Source organism: Schistocerca gregaria, chromosome 5, assembly GCF_023897955.1.
Source record: "Schistocerca gregaria isolate iqSchGreg1 chromosome 5, iqSchGreg1.2, whole genome shotgun sequence".
NCBI lineage: Eukaryota > Metazoa > Arthropoda > Insecta > Orthoptera > Acrididae > Schistocerca > Schistocerca gregaria.
This window is the reverse complement of record NC_064924.1, coordinates 639,971,422-639,992,795: the sequence shown is the minus strand read 5'-3', so window position 1 is coordinate 639,992,795 and position 21,374 is coordinate 639,971,422. Positions and strand designations below refer to the sequence as shown.

Sequence of the window (21,374 nt, the reverse complement as noted above, 5' to 3'; positions counted from 1 at the left end):
TCCAAACTCATTATGTTGACGTGCGAACTTCCTCTGAGGGAAGCGACATAGAGCTCCTTCAGCATTTTAGCGTGAAAGGAGTTCTCTCTAAAATGGGAGTTACACTGCAGATCAATCAGTTACATCTGCACATCCACGGGGCACCTTCAACTCAAATTGCAAACGGTATCGAAAATAGCTCGAAAACAGTCATAACATTGGCAGTATCCTCAAAATTCTTGGGAAACTCATTACAATTCTTCTAGAATGCGGTTTTGTTTTCAAATGAATCACCTTCAGATCAGTAGTAAGTTGTTTCTCGCCTTAAATTGTCACATAAAATGTGTATGGTGTGTCAGGTGGCAGTTGACGCTAAATAACGAAAAGTGTGAGATGATCCACATGAGTTCCAAAAGAACTCCGTTGGAATTCGATTACTCGATAAATAGTACAATTCTCAAGGCTGTCAATTCAACTAAGTACCTGGGTGTTAAAATTACGAACAACTTCAGTTGGAAGGACCACATAGATAATATTGTCGGGAAGGCGAGCCAAAGGTTGCGTTTCATTGGCAGGACACTTAGAAGATGCAACAAGTCCACTAAAGAGACAGCTTACACTACACTCGTTCGTCCTCTGTTAGAATATTGCTGCGCGGTGTGGGATCCTTACCAGGTGGGATTGACGGAGGACATCGAGAGGGTGCAAAGAAGGGCAGCTCGTTTTGTATTATCGCGTTATAGAGGAGAGAGTGTGGCAGATATGATACACGAGTTGGGATGGAAGTCATTACAGCATAGACGTTTTTCGTCGCGGCGAGAGCTTTTTACGAAATTTCAGTCACCAACTTTCTCTTCCGAATGCGAAAATATTTTGTTGAGCCCAACCTACATAGGTAGGAATGATCATCAAAATAAAATAAGAGAAATCAGAGCTCGAACAGAAAGGTTTAGGTGTTCGTTTTTCCCGCTCGCTGTTCGGGAGTGGAATAGTAGAGAGATAGTATGATTGTGGTTCGATGAACCCTCTGCCAAGCACTTAAATGTGAATTGCAGAGTAGTCATGTAGATGTAGAAAATGCAAGTTCTGCAGTCCAATCCAGATGTTTTAGTTTTCGTTCCTGCACTCCAGTTTTTTTTAAATAATATAGTTGGTTTTAAATCGAAAAGTCGTTCCAGTATCTTGGTTGGTTGATTTGTGGGAGTGAACTAAACAGCGAGGTCATCAGTCCCATAGGGTTAGGAAAAGAAGCCGACCGTGCACTTTCAAATGAACAAACCCGGCATTTGCCTAACGCGATTTAGGAAAATCATGCAATACCTAGATCAGTATGGCCGGACTCGGATTTTTTTTTTCCTTTTTTTAGTTAATTAGGGGTAAGAGGACCAAACAGCGAGGTAATCGGTCTCACCGGATTAGCTGTGCCGTTTCAAAGGAACCGTCCCGGCATTTGCCCGAAGGGGTTTAGGGAAATCACGGGAAACCTAAATTAGAATGGTCGGACACGGGTTTGAGCCGTCGTCCTCCCGAATGCGAGTCCAGTGTGCTAACCACTGCGACACCTCTCTCGGTTCAAGGTAAGACCCTTGACTTAACCTGACCAACGCACCTGGCAGTAATATTCGCGGAAGATCCAAAGAAACTGGTACACCTACCCAATATCGTGTGGGGCCCCTGCGAGCACGCAGAAGTACCTCAAAACGACGTGATATGGACTCGACTAATGTCTGAAGTACTGCTGAGGCAAGTGACACCATGAATCCTGGAGGGCTGTACATACGTCCGAAAGAGTACCAGCGCGCAGAGATCTGTTCTGAACAGCAAGTCATCCAAGATATGCTCAATAATGGTCATGTCTCGGGAGTTTGATGGCCACCAAACTCTTTAAACTCAGAAGAGTATTCCTGGAGCCATTCTGCTGCAATTCTGGTCGTGTGAGGTGTCGCACTGTCCTGCTGGAACTGCCAAGACCGTCGGAATCTACAATCGACATGAATGGATTCAGATGCTCAGACAGGGTGCTTACGTACGTGTCACTTATCAGAGTATCATCTAGACGTATAAAGGGTCCCATATCACTCCAACTGCACACGCCCCAGACTATTACAGAGCCTACACCAGCTTCAATAGTCTCCTGCTGACATGGAGGGTCCATGGATTCATGAGGTTGTGTCCGTACTCGTACACGTCCACCCGCTCGATACAATTTGAAACAAGACTCGTCCGACCAGGCAACATGTTTCCAGTCATCAACAGTCCAATGTCGGTGTTGACGGGCCCAGGGGAGGCGTAAAGCTTTGTGTCGTGCAGTCATCAAGGGACACTTGTTGATGGCCCACCACTGAAATCTGCTGCAATTTTCAGAAGGGTTGCTCTTCTGTCACGTTGAACGATTCTCTTCAGGCGTCGTTGGTCCCGTTATTGCAGGATCTTTTTCCGACCGCAGCGATGTCGGAGATAATCTTGTTTATTTGCCATTTTAGCAGTAGTAACCGACCTAAAAATTGCGCCAGACACTTGTTATGTTATATAGACGTTGCCGAACGCAGTGCCATATTCTGCCTGTTTATATATCTTTGTATTTGTATACGCATGTCTATAACACTTTCTGAGGCCCTTCAGTGTAGAAGGAACCACCCCGCAATTTTCCCGCAGTAATTTGGGGAAACCATAGGAAACGCAAACTAGGATGTCCACATGAAGACTGGAACTTTCCTCAGCGTGAATAGCAGGCCAGTCTGCTTAAAGCTGTGCTACCTCATCCGTTTTTTCCCTAGTGTTCAATACTATTTTGCAAAGAGGTTACTTAGTAACGTAAAAGGCTAGTGCTGCGATGGTAACTCATTTCTCACTTACTGACACTGCACGCACTACATACACATTATTACATAGCGTAATACTGTCATCAGGAATATAGCGATGCTCTTTGGTTTCCGTTTTGTGTACAGCAACTTCCCATCTGCTAGCCTGAAAAACTGAGTCAGCATATGTTGAGCTCAGAAAGAGGATTAATATTATCATTATTATTTTTTACTTGCCTTTCGTTTTTTATCAAACCTATGATCTGTCTTACCTAATTAATGCAACAATGTGTAGGCTGTTTTGATTAACAGCTACTTTTAACTGTTGTTTTTTTAATAAGTGCGTTTTAGTAACTTCTTTAATCTCCTTGTGTAATTTAATCTACAGATATGTTCCTTAGTAGAAACCGCTGTTTTGAGGTTTTTGTTTATTCCTTCTCTGTAATGTAAGTTCAGTCTAAGCCTTGTTCCATCGTGTTAGAGACAACTGTTCGTGTAGTAATCATCTATGTTATTTCTGATCACTCACATATAGTACTAGACTGGCAAAGACGAAGCTCTACCGTTGGTTATTACCCTTGGCCCTACGCAGTAGTCTGGAAACTGAATCCATATTTTGTACATTTGCTCCCCAGAAAAGCATTCCTTAAGTAAGAACTGAGTGTACGTACGACTATTACGTAACTAAAAGAAAATGGCTGTTACACACCGATGGCGCAGATAGGAATTCCCGTTTGCAAGTATTTTTGTATATTCACACCACTTTGAATGAGAATCAGTATTCTTTCGTAGAAAGCTTTTGATTGTTTCACTATCTGCAGAGGTACCAGAAAAGTTCATTTAATAGTGACATTTTGTTTTTTCAAACTGATAATCATGGCATTTGATTTCTTTGTGTTAATTGTCACATTATTGCTTATTGACTAATTGTAAACTTCCTTGAGGAATTATTTGGTTTCGCTTAATGACTTCTCTTGTTTGTCAGTGACTGTAACACTGCTCTCATCAGCAAAGAAATTTTATTCCGATCCTTGACACTACTGCGAAAATCATAGATGCATATCAGGAACAGTATTGACCCTAATATGCTAACATGAGAAACTCCAATGTATTTTGGTTCTGACAAGCGTTTCGCTAAGAGTTTAGCCTTAATCAAAAATGGTTCAAATGGCTCTGAGCACTATGGGACTCAACTGCTGTGGTCATAAGTCCCCTAGAACTTAGAACTACTTAAACCTAACTAACCTAAGGACATCACACACATCCATGCCCGAGGCAGGATTCGAACCTGCGACCGTAGCAGTCGCACGGTCCCGGACTGCGCGCCTAGAACCGCGAGACCACCGCGGCCGGCTAGCCTTAATCGAGATTTGTTTTATCTCTACACCTCGTATACTAACTGCTAGATATGAATGGAACAAGTCATTAGTTCTTATTCGTAATGTATTTCTAGCTTATTTAGTGGGATCTTATGGTAAACACTACCAAAAGAACTTATAATTACGCTAATAAATAAATAAAATAAAATAAAATAATACAGTACTGGCCATTAAAATTGCTACACCACGAAGATGACGTGCTAAAGACGCGAAATTTAACCGACAGGAAGAAGATGCTGTGATACGCAAATGATTAGCTTTTCAGAGCGTTCACACAAGGTTGGCACCGGTGGCGACACCTATATCGTGCTGACATGAGGAAAGTTTCCAACACATTTCTCATACACAAACGGCAGATAACCGGCGTTGCCTGGTGAAACGTTGTTGTGATGCCTCGTGTAAGGAGGAGAAATGCGTACCATCACGTTTCCGACTTTGATAAAGGTCGGATTGTAGCCTATCGCGGTCGCGGTTTATCGTATCGTGACATTGCTGCTCGCGTTGGTCGAGATCCAATGACTGTTAGCAAAACATGGAATCGGTGGGTTCAGGAGGGTAACACGGAACGCCGTGCTGGATTTCAACGGCCTCGTATCACTAGCAGTCGAGATGACAGGCATCTTATCCGCATTGCTGTAACGGATCGTGCAGCCACGTCTCGATCCCCGTGTCAACAGATGGGGACGTTTACAGGACAACAACCATCTGCACATACAGTTCGACGACGTTTGCAGAAGCATGGACTATCAGCTCGGAGACTATGGCTGCGGTTATGCTTGACGCTGCATCACAGACAGGAGCGCCTGCGATGGTGTACTCAACGACGAACCAGGGTGCACGAATGGCAAAACGTCATTTTTTGGGTGAATCCAGATTCTGTTTACAGCACCATGATGGTCGCATCCGTGTTTGGCGACATCGTGGTGAACGCACACTGGAAGCGTGTGTTCGTCATCGCCATACTGGCTTATCACCCGGCGTGATGGTATGGGGTGCCATTGGTTACACGTCTCGGTCACCTCTTGTTCGCATTGACGGCACTTTGAACAGTGGACGTTACATTTCAGATGTGTTACGACCCGTGGCTCTATCCCTCATTCGATCCCTGCGAAATCCTACATTTCAGCAGGATAATGGACGACCGCATGTTGCAGGTCCTGTACGGGTCGTTCTAGATACAGAAAATGTTTGACTGCTGCCCTGGCCAGCACATTCTCCAGATCTCTGACCAACTGAAAACATCTGGTCAATGGTGGCCGAGAAACTGGCTCGTTACAATACTCCAGTCACTACTCTTGATTAACTGTGATATAGTGTTGAAGCTGCATGGGCAACTGTACCTGTACACGCCATCCAAGCTCTGTTTGATTCAATACCCAGGCGTATCAAGGCCGTTATTCCAGCCAGAGATGGTTGTTCTGGGTACTGATTTCTCAGGATCTATGCACCCAAATTGCATGAAAATGTAATCACATGTCAGTTTTAGTATAATATATTTGTCCAGTGAATACTCATCTGCATTTTTTCTTGGTGTAGCAATTTTAATGGCCAGTAATGTAAATTGATAGATTTGCTTGAAGGATATCGTGCCAAATTCTGTCCTGTTGGTGTGTTAAATCGTCGAAATCCCGAGCTGGATGAAGGGCTGTTCCGATAATGCGCGAAGATTTCTCAGTTGGGGAGAGATTCGGCGACCTTGCTGACCAAGGTAGGGTTTGGCAAGCACGAAGACAAGAAGAAGGCGAGCAAAATAAATTGTCACAATGTGCGGCGGGAATTATGTTGCTGAAATGTAAATCCAAGATGGCATGCCATGGAGGGCAGCAAAGCCGGGCGCAGGATATCGTCGATGCTCGGCTGTGCTGTAAGGGTGCTGTGGATGATAACCAAAGGGGTCCTGCTGCGAAAAGTAATGACACGTCAAACCATCACTCGTGGCTGCTAGGCTGGTTTCACTGCTGTCTGTGCGTCTCCAGACACGTCTTCAGCCATGAATCTCATTGATTTGTGTAGAATTGCCTCCAGTGTTGAGTCCCGTTTGGAACTGAGCCCTGACGACTAGCGCAGACGTGTATAGAGATGCCCTGGACAATGGTGCGATGCCAGCCTGAGTGTCGCCTGCCTTACAGCCCGACAACCAGGTGTGACTGTCCGGGATGCCATTTCTTTTCATAACAGAATCCCTTCGATTGTCATCCCCTCTACCCTTGCACCTCAGCAGTACGTCCACGTCATTTTACCATCAGTTTTGTTGCCTTCGTGACTAGCCATACTGGGCTTACATTTCAGTAAGATAACGCTGGCCCGCAGACAGCGAGAGTTTCTTCTGCTTCCAAACCCTACCTCGACCCCAAGTGAGAACATTCGGAGTATTATCAGCAGGTCCCTTCGACCATCTCGGCATTTTGATGACCTAATGGGTCATTGAGCAGAATTGGCACTATATCCTGCAATAGGACATCCAACAACCCTGTCATTGAACACCAAGCCGAGGAACTGCTGGTATTAGAGCCACAGATGGACCAACGCGTTGCTGACTTGCTCAATTTGAGAATCCCTTTTTCTTGGATAAATCATCCAATTTTTACGAAATTTTAATTATTTATTTGTCTATATATGTACATCACATCTGCCGATTTCCGTCCCGTTCGGATTCTTCCTTCGTGGTGTGTCTCTTTTCTTTCGTCTTAGGGTGTGTTACGCACTAAAGTCATCAGATAACTGAAATTATATCAACACCTGCATCGGACATTAGTTCAAATGGTTCTGAGCACTATGGGAGTTCATTGCTGTGGTTATTAGTCCCCTAGAACGTAGAACTACTTAAACCTAACTAACCTAAGGAAGCCACACACATCCATGCCCGAGGCAGGATTCGAACCTGCGACCGTAGCGGTCGCTCGGTTCCAGAATGTAGCGCGTAGAACCGCTTGGCCACTCAAGCTAATGTCCCAGCGGCATAATTATGCAGAAGAAGAGAGATAAAAGAAAGTAGAAGAACTGGCGGAGTCGCGATGAAGGTGGAGTATTACTGTTCAGGAGGTATTATATGAAATGATGGCAGCCGCGCGGGGTAGCGGCGCGGTCGTAGGGTGCTTTGCCACGGTTCGGGCCGTTCCCTCTGTCGGAAGTTCGAGTCCTCCCTTGGGCATGGGTGTGTGGTGTTGTCCTCAGCGTAAGTTAGTTTAAGTTATACGAAGTAGTGTGTAAGCCTAGGGACCGATGACCTCAGCAGTTTGGCTCCAAAGGAACTTACCACAAATTTTCAAATTTTTCCAAATGGTGGCACTAAGCCTGAGACAAAGATTTCGAGAGTCATCTGAAAGGAACATTCGTGCTCAGTGTTTTGTAAACGAAAAGCAGAAAAAAAGCTAATAATGAAATCAAATCAGGGGAACTTTTTACCGTTAAGTAAACCTCGCCAAGTTTGTCTCACCCACTAAACTCTACTGGCCATTAGTTAATAGCTCCACGATTTTTATACGAAGTCACTGCCTACCAATTATGTAACGGAGCACTCGCCTGCAAACACCGGAAGACTGACAACTTTTTCATGGCCACACAGCGAAACGCACTTGCAAATTCCTTTACGCTTTCTATGCTGCTAGAATAATTTTGTCGGACATTACGGATCACAAGGTTCCGATATGAAAAAGCAGTAACACTATGAAATAGCACCTCCATCCCATACGGCGTATGACTGTCAAGCGATCAGCAATTCCAGAGATCAATGCAACTTCTCCAGACATGGGGTGCAAAGAGGTTGGCTTTTGACTGTGATACAGGTAGTGTCTAAGAACGCACCATTTATATTACTTTTTCTGGTAGTAAAACTGCGATTAACAGTTGTGCACAATCTCGTAACGACATGTAGGAACAAGGAACAAAGAAATGTTTCGTGAAGCGTTGAAATCAAACAAACAGGATTCCAATAACAAAAAGAACAGTATCTGAAAGGAAACTACAATTGGTCTCGTTATTACTTTCACTGGCCACCGAAGGTTAAAGTGACAGTGAGAGAAAGGCAAAAACGAACAGCAGTAGGTGTAGGGAAAGAGTGGGGAGGTGGAGCGTCAGCGAGGGAGAAAGAGAGAGAGAGAGAGAGAGAGAGAGAGAGAGAGAGAGGGAGAGAGAGAATGAAAGAAAGAGAGGGATGGTAGGGATAATTGGACGAGGCAACAGCGTACGTTAATTTGGTTAATACGTATACGCCCTGCACAGTCACACACATTCATCCGGGAGCAAACACAAATAACTCCAAATAAATGCAGCCCCTGGCGAACAATATTGCATATTGCCGTCGTTATTTGACTGTAAGCCAGTAGCTCATATGAGAGCCAACATGGAACAAGCGTCACTACCGGGATTTATTAGCGGTTTGTACACGCTGTTTTCCAGTATCATGCACAGCCTTAAAGCTGCTGCCGCAGCGTAACGATATCCGTACTAATAATTTCACCAATAACAGTAGCAAAGCGTATAATAACAGCACGTGGGATTATCTGAACACGACAACAATATCAGACTCACATTCCCTTACGTGCAGTGAAACCGCTCACATTATACGTTTACAGTTGAAAATAAATATTTCACAATGGTGAGCACAATAAATAAGAAAAAAAATAAACAAAAATTGAGAAATGCTCAAGACCAAGAAAATTTTACTCGATGTTGCGAATTGGAAGAGTTGAATTTTCGTAATCGGCCTTATGTGCTCATATTCGGTTGTGGTTCCCTGTCAAAACTAAATCATTTCCTAACTAGAGCCTCAGCGTGATGCAGTCTACAGACCATTTAGTGACACGTAATTGTAAGTTATAAACATACTGCTTATAACGATACACTCGTTGAGGAAAAAATTAAGCATCTAGAAAAAGAGGGCTAGCCGCTGTGGCCGAGCGGTTCTAGGCACTTCACTGCTGCTACGGCCGCAGGTTCGAATCCTGCCTCGGGCATGGATGTGTGTGATGTCCTTAAATTAGTTAGGTTGAAGTTGTTCTACGTCTAGGGGACTGATGACCTTAGATGTTAAGTCCCATAGTGCTTAGAGCCATTTGAACTGTTTTTTTAGAAAAAGAGGACAAAGTGAAATGAATTTTTACACTTAGGGGGGGGCGGGGGCTATGTGGTGTTATTTAAGTACATACAGCCGGCCAGAGTGGCCGAGCGGTTCTAGGCGCTGCAGTCTCGCGTGACCGCTACGGTCGCAGGTTCGGATCCTGCCTCGGGAATGGATGTGTGTGATGTCCTTAGGTTAGTTAGGTTTAAGTAGTTCTAAGTTCTAGGGGTCTGATGACCTCAGAAGTTTAGTCCTATAGTGCTCAGAGACATTTGAACCACTTTTTAAGTACACACAAAATAAATTTAAATATGAAGTAAAATTGGCTGTACGAGTACACTTCTGGTTATTCGTCAGAAGGATGTTGCACCCCCTTGGACCTGGATGCAAGCCTAGATTTGGTTGTAAAGGGTGTCATCCATTTTATCCTCTCCCGTTTTGTAGGATGAACCTGACTTCTGCTTATCTCTACTTGAGACGGGTTGTTTATGGACACACGCGTCGTGTGAGAACATGCGTGCTCCTTTTGAATGAAGGTGCCAGAATTCGTTCTGATGACAAAAAGTGAAGTACAGCAGTGCCAATAGAGTTCCTTTAATCTCTACCGAAGGTGGCCTAATGTCATACTCGATGGCTCTCCACCAACGACGCCAGAGACAATACTGGTGTCTCTTTCCAAAACACTGACCGGATCTGTCATCTCATCTCAATGCCACTATTGTCACAGATGATACGGAACCGAAATTCAACGCTGCGAATGTGCGAACCCACTTGACACCTGCAGATGCTTACCAAGTACGGCACAGCCGCAAACGCAGTCGTCTGTGTTATGGTGTTGAAGGCTGTTTTTTTCGTGGGACAGCCATTCTGTAACCGGGCTTCTATAGTGCGGGGTGACACGAGATGTAACGAGTCAGTCACCTGCGTCCGGACAGCAGGTGCAGATGCGAGGGAACTACGATACGACCGATGCACAACACTGCAGTCCTTCCTTGGTTTTGACCAGACAGACGTTTGACGATACGCTGGTTTCCCTCACCTTCCCATTCATTCCAAAGCCGGGTCATAGGCGTATATTAACCTCCCACCCGCACGTATAATGCGAACTTAGAACAGCTGACAAAATTCAGACACCTCCACAATGAAGCCTCTTCTAAATTTTCTCAGATATTCGTATCACTGTCACCATGTGAGCACGTGGCATTCTCAGTGGTAACTAATAATCTGACGCATTCCGCTCCAGTTGCATGCCCTGTCAGTTCTGATATTATGAATAATGATATTCATGTGTACACAATTGCGTCCTAATCGGATCATTGTTTTTATAAGTGCTTAACTTTTGGGTAGAGTTTCTCAAATGAAAATTTTGTGTGTTTCTAAATAATTTAGATAATTCAGAAAGAGATTTTCACTCTGCAGCGGAGTGTGCGCTGATATGAAACTTCCTGGCAGATTAAAGTTTGGAGGGTTGGAGACGAGATACTGGCAGAAGTAAAGCTGTGAGGACGGGGCGCGAGTCGTGCTTGGGTAGCTCACTTGGTAGAGCATTTGCCCGCGAAAGGCAGAGGTCCCGAGTTTGAGTCTCGGTCCAGCACACAGTTTTAATCTGCCAAGAAGTTTCAGTTTAGATAATATTTGAAGTAGTGTTAAAAATTGTGTGTAGATGCTCATATTCATTTTTATTTCTCCATCATATACTGTAGTAGTTCGCTGTTAAAAATATCGAGTTCGAGCCAATAACACAAATTGATCTTCCTAACATGCTTTGCATAACAAATTAAAAGATTAAGTTTGCCGACTATCCACACAAAGGCAGAATAGTTTATGCTTGCGGGTAAATTTAATTTCACATGAGTACTTGCTCGTCTTCACGAGAAATATCTTCCGTTTCTTTACGACGAAATTGGACGTAAGATATTCGATATTATAAACTAAAGAGACAAGTGACTCTCGCAAATGAGAAAGAGCTTTTCTGTCTGAGACGAGTAACGAATGGATTCCACTTTTAAGAATTCTAAATTTTCATCTCAACACGAAAGTAGATGAGCTCGCTCATACTTCATCGCTTTTCGATGCTAGTCTTCTGTTGCTGCCGTATCTTACGCCAACTTCAATTTTTTGAATAATTTCCTACTCGGCCGGCCTTTCAGTACCCCTCCCTTTGCAGACCATAGATGAGAGCAGTGAACTTAGGTGAATGGAGGAGTAGATGGTTAACCGTGTTCCTCCTCCTAGAAGTGACTGCTTTGCGTAGGATCCTTGTCTCAACGAAATCAACCAAACTTACTAGAAAATTCCAGGTAATAAAACGAAGTCCCTCAAAAATCCCAGAATTTTGTTGCTTCATCTGGCTAAAAGAGGGGAGAGGGGGGAGAGAGAGAGATGCGAGGGGATAAGGGGCACGGAGAAGGGGTGAGGCAGTGAGGGTCGAGTATAGAATGAACAACTCACCACTCCACATTAAGACCCACAGTCGGGAACGAACCGCTGGAATCTTTGAAGAAGCGCATTACAACACAGCATAAGTACCCCAAGATTTTTAGCAACTTTTGTGTCTCCGACTTTGAAAGTATGGATTTCCCAAATTCTAACCGGCTCCCTAGGAAATTCAATGTACTGACAGACATTAAGAACAGTTTCTATAATAATAGAATTATTTTAGTTAAAGAACTTTTGCTGTTTCATATAAAAAATATGACTACACAGGCAAAATTCACGCTTGCATATGTGTGCGTGCTTGCGTGCGTGCTTGTGTGTGTGTGAGAGAGAGAGAGAGAGAGAGAAAGAGAGAGAGAGAGAGAATGCTTTCGGTTAAGTCATTTAAACATATAATTAGCATTATGTAAATATTAATTTAACATTACATGTAGGCATCTCCAAGGAGCTCATCACTAAAACAGCATTTAGAAAAATGATCATTTTCCATTATTGTACGGTGCAAGTAAAACAGTGGAGAACTGTAGAAAGGACGATGAGTGGCTCAAAGTCAAGTTCGCGACACGGCGATATATGTATGCGAATGACGGAGTCCGAACTTGTAATGTGTATCACACCAGTTAGCATCTACTGCTGTTTTCTGAGGGCATATCACCGTGTGTGCTTGTGTAGCAAGAACATGGAATCATCGAGGATGATCCTTACAGAAAATGTGCAAATGACAAAATTTTTAAGAGACATATCTGCCATGCTCTTACGCAAGAAAGAGTGCGAGATATTTTCGTCGTCCCCTGCGACCCGCAACTGGTTACTTAATGACGTGAAACCGGAGGGACGCGAAGTCACATCACAGGGAACGCTGAAAGTGTCTCCCTTGGGGAGCAATGCTTGCGTCACGACCCCACAACAGTGGCCGGCAAAACCACTCCGTAATACAGCGAGTCCAAGATTAAAGCAGCCCCGCTCCGTAAGCCACACACTGTGGTTTTGGGGCTCCCGACGGCTCTATCACGTGACGGGCGTGGTTAACTGTCTCAGCTTTAACAGTCGCTTGTTGCTTGAAACTGCTGTGAACATCTTTTCGCCATTCTATGAATTATTCAAGCATGCCTTGTCCTGTGTCTGAGTGAGTGTGTAAAGACTGCAGACGATAACTGTTTACAACGTACCAAGTGGTGTAGGGGACACTTATATCTATCAAGCAGGCAACTAACCTTAAATTAGTCTTCAAAAGCCACGTAAGCTACGGCTCATGCGAGCCTTCTTACGTCTCTCGTTTCTTAACTGTTTGAAGTTCTTTTTTTTTTCGCTAGAATCGTGTCTGGATATTAAATGAACTTTGTCCTTGCACGTGCAAATTGTTAATTCACGTTTGTCTAAATTTTATCTGAAACATTCTTAAGTTTTAACAGCGAAAAATCAACAATTAAATACTTTTATTACTCTGGCCTCCTTACTACGAGATTAGTTTGCTTGCAAGGGTTAAGTTTGGATCGAATTGTAAATGTAATTAATTTTTACGTAACATTTACAAAAGTCTATTTTCTTTCATTACTCTCACAGAAAAGTCTAAATTGCTAACGTTAACGAAATAAAAATTTTCAAAGTCAGAACGATTAGGCCAATGGCGTAAGAGGCCGAGAGAATAGCCAAAATCTCGCTCGGCGAGCGTTCCGTCTAGCCCAAGTGACTTCTGCAGGCAAATTTCAGATTGCTTTCCGGCTTGTGAGAATACTACTTCCGTCTACACATCGAAGAAACAAAGACGAAAAGACAATAGAGGTTCAAGAGTAGGATTAAAATTCAAGGTGAAATGAATCAATGATAAAATTCGCTGATGACGTTACTAATCTCAATGCAAATCGAAGAAGAATTACTGAAGCTGATTAATGGAATGAACAGTCTAATGAGTACAAATTATGGACTGAGAGAAAAGAGAAGAAAGATGAAAGTAATGAGAAATAGCAAAAATAAGAAAAGCGAGAATCTTAAGATCATAATCAGTGATAACGAAATAGATAAGGGATCCTGCTTCCTAGGCAGTAAAATAAACCATGACGGACGTAGAAAGGATGTCATAAATAGGAGACTAGCGTTGACAAAAAGGACATTCCTGGCCTATATAAGTCTACTAGTGTCAAAACCTAACCTCCGTCCGAACAGGCCATGAAGGTCCGACGGCACCGACCGGTCGCCGTGTCATCCTCAGCCCACAGGTGTCACTGGATGTTGATATGGAGGGACATGTGGTCAGCACACCGCTCTCCCGCCCGTATGTCAGTTTATGAGACCGGGCTACTAGTGTCATACATCGACCTTAATTTGAGGAAGAAATATCTGAGAATGTGCGTCTGAAGCTCATCACTGTGTGGCACCGAAACTTCGACAATGGCAAAATCGACACAGAAGAGAATGGAAGCGTTTGAGATGTGAAACATTGAAAATTAGGTGGACTGATGAGCTAAGGCATGAGGAGGTTCTACGCAGAATCGGCGAAGAAAGGAATGTCTCGCAAACACTGACAAGAAGGGACGTGATAATAGGACATCTGTTAAGACATTAGCGAATAACTTCCGCGCTACTAGAGGGAGTCATAGAGGCTAAAAACTTCAAGGAAGACAGAGATTGGGATACGTCAAGCAAATAATTGAGAGCGTAGGTTGCAAGTGTTACCTGGAGCCGGCCGGAGTCACTGAGCGGTTCTAGGCGCTACAGTCTGGTACCGCGCGACCGCTGCGGTCGCAGGTTCGAATCCTGCCTCGGGCATGGATGTGTGTGATGTCCTTAGGTTCGTTAGGTTTAAGTAGTTCTAAGTTTTAGGGGACTGATGACCTTTGAAGTTAAGTCCCATAGTGCTCAGAGCCATTTGAACCATTTTTTGTTACTTGCAGATGAAAAGATTGGCACAGGAGAGGAATCTGTGTCTGTGTCAGGCAGAAGACTGATAACTTAAAAAAAAGAAGATACGCTTTGAACAGTTACCGTTAACATACTGCATAAATGTAGATAATTAAAGGCTACATCCATATTGGTTCAGTCTAGAAGATTCGCGTAAATGCTTCCTGGACAATTCCCGAAGTCCGTTATTCTAGCGAAATTTGGTATCCAGAAATAGATAACAAAATGGCTCTCCAAAGGCAGTGTGTCTGTTTCTAAGATTACCGTAAGCCTTCAAGTAGAAATCTGGAAACGGTTGCAAAGATTTTAGAGAAAATAACTGCTAGGAATAAAATAAAATTATCAGAAGTCCTCGTAACAGACAAATGTTAAACGTATGTCTTGCTTGCACCTTGAAACCTACCGCGTTTCACGTGCTCAGGCATTATTTCCAGCTGACAATGAATATAGTTTTAATTACTGGAGTGATTTCTTAAAAATATTTTGGACGGCAAACTTGACCAGGTGCCGTGCTGTATCAGTGATGTAGCTCGGTTTCCCTTTTGCGGCCGCGGGAATACCCAGAGTAATCGCTGCTTGTCCACAGAAACGTTGCATCAAATTTCCGTTCTCAACAACAAAAAACGAAATTGGAATTTGAGGCATGGTTTATGGTAGTCGAATTATCGGCCCGAAGTTCTTTGAAACCACTGTCGATAGAGACGTTTGCCTTCAAATTTTTGGAAACTTTCGTGTATGTGAGTACTGCTTTCTCCAGCAAGAAGAAGCTGCGTGCCATACGTTTCGTCACCCGCTACCTCGTATTCAGTGGAGAACACAAAAAAACAAAGATGTGTGACCGCGTCTTTCACCACACTTATCTGCGTACCTCTTTCTGTCTGCTGGGACATTTGAGAAGAAAAGTGTACGGAAATAAAATCAAAACCGGTAGACTAAGTGAAAGAAACCATACGCCGCAGAAGCAATCTATGTTACAGTTCTGCACAAAGTGAATGTCAGCATGATTTCATGGGTTCAAAAAATGCGTAGACGTACTTGGTGACCATTCTCAATATGTCCTGAAATTTCTTAAATATTTTCTGATTTAATATAGAATGGTGATTTCCCATGACTGAATGTGTGTGTTACTGATTCGGGACAGTCTTTATCTCGGAGATGGTGTACTTGCTTCCCACGAAACAACTGCTCAAGCGTTACGAATTGACTGCTGGGGCAGTTCGCAGAAACATATAACAACGTCGATGTACGCTGCCCGTGCGAAACAGATTAGCTTGCTGCGCAGAGAGAAAATTAGCAGAACATCGCTAAGGAAGAGCAACACGCAGCATCTGTAGCGAAATCGTGCCGGAACATTTCGCACCACACTTGCCCATATCGGGGGCTTGCGTTGCTTTTGTTTCCAGAGCGTAAACGATTTCCAGCGCAATGGAACACTCGAGTATAGCGCTTAACATTTAGTAAACAGAGCAATACAGTTTCCAATAAAAGAGAGGAGAAAAAAACAAGGCGAATTTTTGCAAAGGACTCTGCTGCAGCCCTTACAGTTTTGTGCAACAGTATTCACATACTTTCGACGGTAGTTTGAGGCTTAGATGAACTGAATGAAGCCGTGCAGCGCCAAACAGAACAATGTTAAATGCTCCTAAACTTGAATGGTCAGCCATTTTGTTACTCGACCCACTTCTGGGATGCGATTAGAACAATAATATTGTTTTTTGACAAACTCACATAACTTGTGGACTTACAAACTGTTTTTGGCAATGTTGACTTCGATGCAGTGTTTCAAAGTCTCAATAAAATACGGGGGACAGAAAATAATCTACAATTTGCACAAAAACCAGAATGCAGTTATAAGAGTCGAAGGACTCGAAAGGGAGACGGTAGCTGAGAACAGGTTGAGACAAAGTTACAGCCTACGCCACCTGTTATTCGATGTGTGCAAAGAAATGGAAGAGAAGCAATTCAAGGAACAATTTTGAAAAAAGAATCAATAATCATATCTGACAGACTACAAAGGACTTGCTAAATCTGTTAAACGGAACGGATAGTGTCTCGACTGTCGATTATAACAATAATATCAATAAGAGTAAAATAAAGGTAACGGACTACAGTCGAATTAAGTCAGATTAGGAAATGAGTCACTAGAAGAAGTGCAAGACTTTTACTGTTTGGACAGCAAAATCGGTAAGAAAGTTAGAAGGGGATATAAAATGCAGGCTGGTGATTTGAAGAACTGTTTCTCGAAAAGAGAATAATATATTTACGTCGAAAATTAATTTAAATGAATGTATATGACTACAGTGCCTCATTACATGAAAATGAAACGTAAATTATAAACGGTACAGAGAACATGAGGATGGGAGTTTTCGAATGTGATGTTACGCAAGAACGTAAAAAATGGTTCAAATGCCTCTGAACACTATGGGACTTAACTTCTGAGGTCATCAGTCCCCTAGGACTTAGAACTACTTAAATCTAACGAACCTAAGGACATCACACACATCCATGCCCGTGCAGGATTCGAACCTGCGACCGTAAGAACGTAAAAGATTACCTGGATAGAACGGATAGCAAATGAAATGGCATCGGGGAAGAAAGAGACATATTGCTTGCTTTGAAATAATAGACTGGCGAACAGGACGCATCACAGGCATCAAGGAAAAGATAATTTCGTGATGAGCGGAAGGGTTTGTGTATGGGCGGGTGAAGGGGTCAGAATTGTAGAAGGAGACCAATGATTGATTACAGTAAGCATGCCAAAATCATCATAGGTTGCATCAGCTGTACAGCGAAGCAGAGATTTATACAGAGCAAAAAATGATTCTCAACAATTAAAATCCTTTCACAGATTTTGTTTGCAACAGAAGTTGAATAAATACATGTCTCAAATTGCCGCCATGATATCACATTCCAAATTAAGAGCTACTACCACAAATAATATTCAAGACAATCATTGTTATCCAATGACATCAAGATGACATTAGTACGTACTGATGCAACTGCAGTATCAGAAATTCCAAGCTGCAACATAGTTCCTCTTCATACTGTGCCTCTGCTAGTCCACGGAAGATAAACATTTGAAATGATTTTACCATTGCAGGGCTTACAGCCTTAAATAATACGAGTTTTTTTGTATGAAACCAAATTTTGTGATAATAAATGTTGAGATAAACCACTTCAGTTGTGAAAGTCTTATTTTTCCAATACCACGACCTGTTTCGGGCCAGCAAATGTTGAATTTTAGTTAAGTAGTATTAGTATCCATTGCCTTATGCTTACAAGCATCTGTAAACAAGTTCTCCTTAGCGTCCTCTCTTGCTTGTTTCCGTAACATTGCACCTGATGATGGGCATTTATTAGCCCAAAAGTGGTCGTGCTACTGGAGAAACAAAAGCCTTTTACAGTAGAAGCGGTTTATCACAATATTTACTACAGTGCTCATGCGGAAGTTCATTCAACAGGATCATTTGCAAGTCTTGCGAACTGTGTTGCTAAGTAACAAACTGTCCGCTCTAAATATACCTGACATTTCCGGTGGTGCAATAGATATGTATATTTTCCGCGGAACATTATTGGTGCCCAACTGATGGGCGTCTACAGAGCACAGCAAGTACTTTACTGGCATGGCTGATAAATCCAACTCTTTATAGAAGAATAGTAATTTGATTCGCACAGTACTGGAATCTAAACGGACGAAGACAGCAACAGGGAATTTTTGAAGTAATTACTTGTCTGTACAATCTTAATATGACGTGTTAATATTATTGTATATAAAAACAGAAATAGCTATGATAGTTTAGGGTTACACAACAAGTAAAAACGTATGTTTTCATGCTACTTGTACATTTACAGCTAATTTTGGGCTTCCTTTAGTGTGTACCTCACTGTTATTGCGTACAAAATAGCGAAAATCTAACGTGCATTTTTTTTTAATTTCTCTCTTAATGTAAAGCACTCCTTTTTAAATGCTTATTTCTTTCCACGCAAAGAAAATCAACGAGCTTTCAAAGAATCGAACATAAGTAGACAATATTTCTGATTATTTTAAATACACACATATACAGTTTTTAAAATGTTAACAGTTGTAAGCAAAATTAGAGAAATGTGCAAAGCAATGTTTTAAAACATTAAGGAAACTGTTGTGCATGAATAATGACAAAAAGTAATAAGTAATAGCTGAAGACGTGTATGGGCTCGAAACGTGTGTGTGTGTGTGTGTGTGTGTGTGTGTGTGTGTGTGTGTGAGAGAGAGAGAGAGAGAGAGAGAGAGAGAGAGAGAGAGAGAGAGAGAGATTCTTTTTTTATATATTAAAATAGCATGTTTTCCAAATGAAGGTGGATGTTTTCTGTTTCATATTTTACGATTGTAAATAACACGACACCAACTAGAAACTACTAGTTATCCCAAGAAAACGGGCTTCACCATGTAATAAAGTATAATCCATTCACAATGAATAAGCTTAATCTATGAGCCACAACTTCATAGTAGAACTATCACTTGGATAAGAGATTATTGATGATAATTAATATCTTTGTTACAGGCCGGCCTCAGTCTGAGGGCGTAGTGTAGCGTAAGAAATTTGTCATATCAGATTTGTCCTGTAACAAACCGACAGACGTTGGGGAAGGTCGGACATCTCTTATGACGTGATGTTGTTTTGGTTACGTACAGCGATTTCAGTCAGGTTACGTGTATGTTAACGTACGAAGACAAAGTTCACAGACATAGTACCAACAATTTTAATCGAATACATTTCGTCTAGATAGGCACAGAGGGTCGTTCCGCCTCCGCAATAAATTGCATTATATTGCGAGAATAACAAGACGTTGTTGCCACGTGTATACAAAACGAAGCACGCTCAAGCACAGATGCCGACTCCGCCGGCACTCACCTGGCAGAAGGCGGCGGCGGCGGCGGTGGTGGGGGCGGCGGTCCGTGCACCATCGCCGTGCCCGGCCTCGGAGGCAGCGTCGTCGGCGTCGTTGTCATCGGCTGGTTGCTCATGGCTCGGCGGCGCCGCGACGCATGCCGACACAATCAATAGCAACGCGCGACTGAGGCCGCGGAGGCGGCGTCGGCGTCGGAGCGGCGAGAAGCGCCACCCCCGCGCCGGCGCCGGCGTCGCGACGCCGGCCTGCAGCCGCCCCCACCGCCGGGGGCTGCGCCGCCCCCAACTGCGCGCTCATCAAGGCGGCCGGTGCGCTGTAAACAAGTGTGCGGCTGCCGCGCTCTTCAGAGCCAGCCAAAGTAGTTGTTTACCTCGCAGCGGGCCGCGGAATCAATACGGTGCACACAGGAGGCGCTGTAGGTAGACCGGTCAGAGACTAAACGCCGAAGAGTGTTCGATTTTCCCTAAACCAAACTCGCTTCCATGAATTAAGGGAAAGCCGTAAGACCACTACAAAAATGTTCAAATGTGTGTGGAATCATATGGGACTTAACTGCTAAGGTCATCAGTCCCTAAGCTTACAAACTACTTAACCTAAATTATCCTAAGGACAAACACACACACACTCATGCCCGAGGGAGGACTCCAACCTCCGCCGGGACCAGCCGCACAGCCCATGACTGCACCGCCTTAGACCGCTCGGCTAATTCCACGCGGTTAAGAACATTACAACAGGGTGATGAAGGTATCCCGTCGTCGCTCAGATACGGCGTTAATGTCATTGACGTCTTCCTCTGAAAGGGTGGAGCATGTCTCGCAGTAAAATCTATTTGAGGTTAACACCGTCGATGAAGATGTCATTATACAAGGGGCGTCCAACAAGTAAATCAAAACAATTTTTTTCTGAAAGCAGATTGGTTTTATTCAAGATTTAAAATACCCCGTCTTCGGCTACGAAACCCTATTTTTCAACTTATTTATTTACAATTTTGCGAGGAGTCATCAATATGAAGTACAATTACAAGCATAAAATACATTTAGATCTTAGCCCTTAAACAGTAAATTGATGCTTGTCAAAATACATTACATCTTACACATATTAATACAGCCAATTATATTTATACATTATTTTACAACTCTTATACTTAACCATTAAAAATTCGTTGAGTGAATAGAGATGCTTTTCAGTTACGAATTCTGTTAATTTTGATTTGAATTGCTTTTTATTACTGTTTTCCACGGACCTCTGGCAGTTTATTACACCATATCAGTCCATTAGTAAATGGGCTCTGGTCTGTTATCTTTAATCTTGTTATTTGTATGTTATGATAATGAGCGTATGGCATTGGTAGCCGAGAGAGCCCTCGCGGTTCGCACGCCGCTCCACAAGTTCTTTACCGCCACTACGGCGACTTGCGAGTGAATGAGGATGAAATGATGATGGAAGACATACAACACCCAGTCATATCGAGGCAGAGAAAATCCCTGACCCCGCCGGGAATCTAACCCGGGACCCTGTGCGCGGGAAGCGAGAACGCTATTGCAAGACCACGAGGCGCGGACTTCTTTGTCCGTAATAATTCTCTTTGGACGTGGTGTTGTGGTCATGTACACTCCTGGAAATTGAAATAAGAACACCGTGAATTCATTGTCCCAGGAAGGGGAAACTTTATTGACACATTCCTGGGGTCAGATACATCACATGATCACACTGACAGAACCACAGGCACATAGACACAGGCAACAGAGCATGCACAATGTCGGCACTAGTACAGTGTATATCCACCTTTCGCAGCAATGCAGGCTGCTATTCTCCCATGGAGACGATCGTAGAGATGCTGGATGTAGTCCTGTGGAACGGCTTGCCATGCCATTTCCACCTGGCGCCTCAGTTGGACCAGCGTTCGTGCTGGACGTGCAGACCGCAGACCTC

General features: G+C 43.3%; 1 protein-coding gene across 1 annotated transcript in view; it reads right to left on the bottom strand.

Moving 5' to 3' along the window:
* LOC126273092 (repulsive guidance molecule B-like) overlaps nucleotides 1-19,769 on the bottom strand; it is a 1,683,331-nt gene extending 1,663,562 nt beyond the window's left edge. The window contains exon 1 of the mRNA XM_049976517.1: nucleotides 19,445-19,769. Coding sequence (XP_049832474.1) covers nucleotides 19,445-19,557 — 113 coding nt within the window. The 5' untranslated portion in view covers nucleotides 19,558-19,769. The remainder of the gene's footprint in view (nucleotides 1-19,444) is intronic.
* Between the last annotated feature and the right edge of the window lie 1,605 nt (nucleotides 19,770-21,374).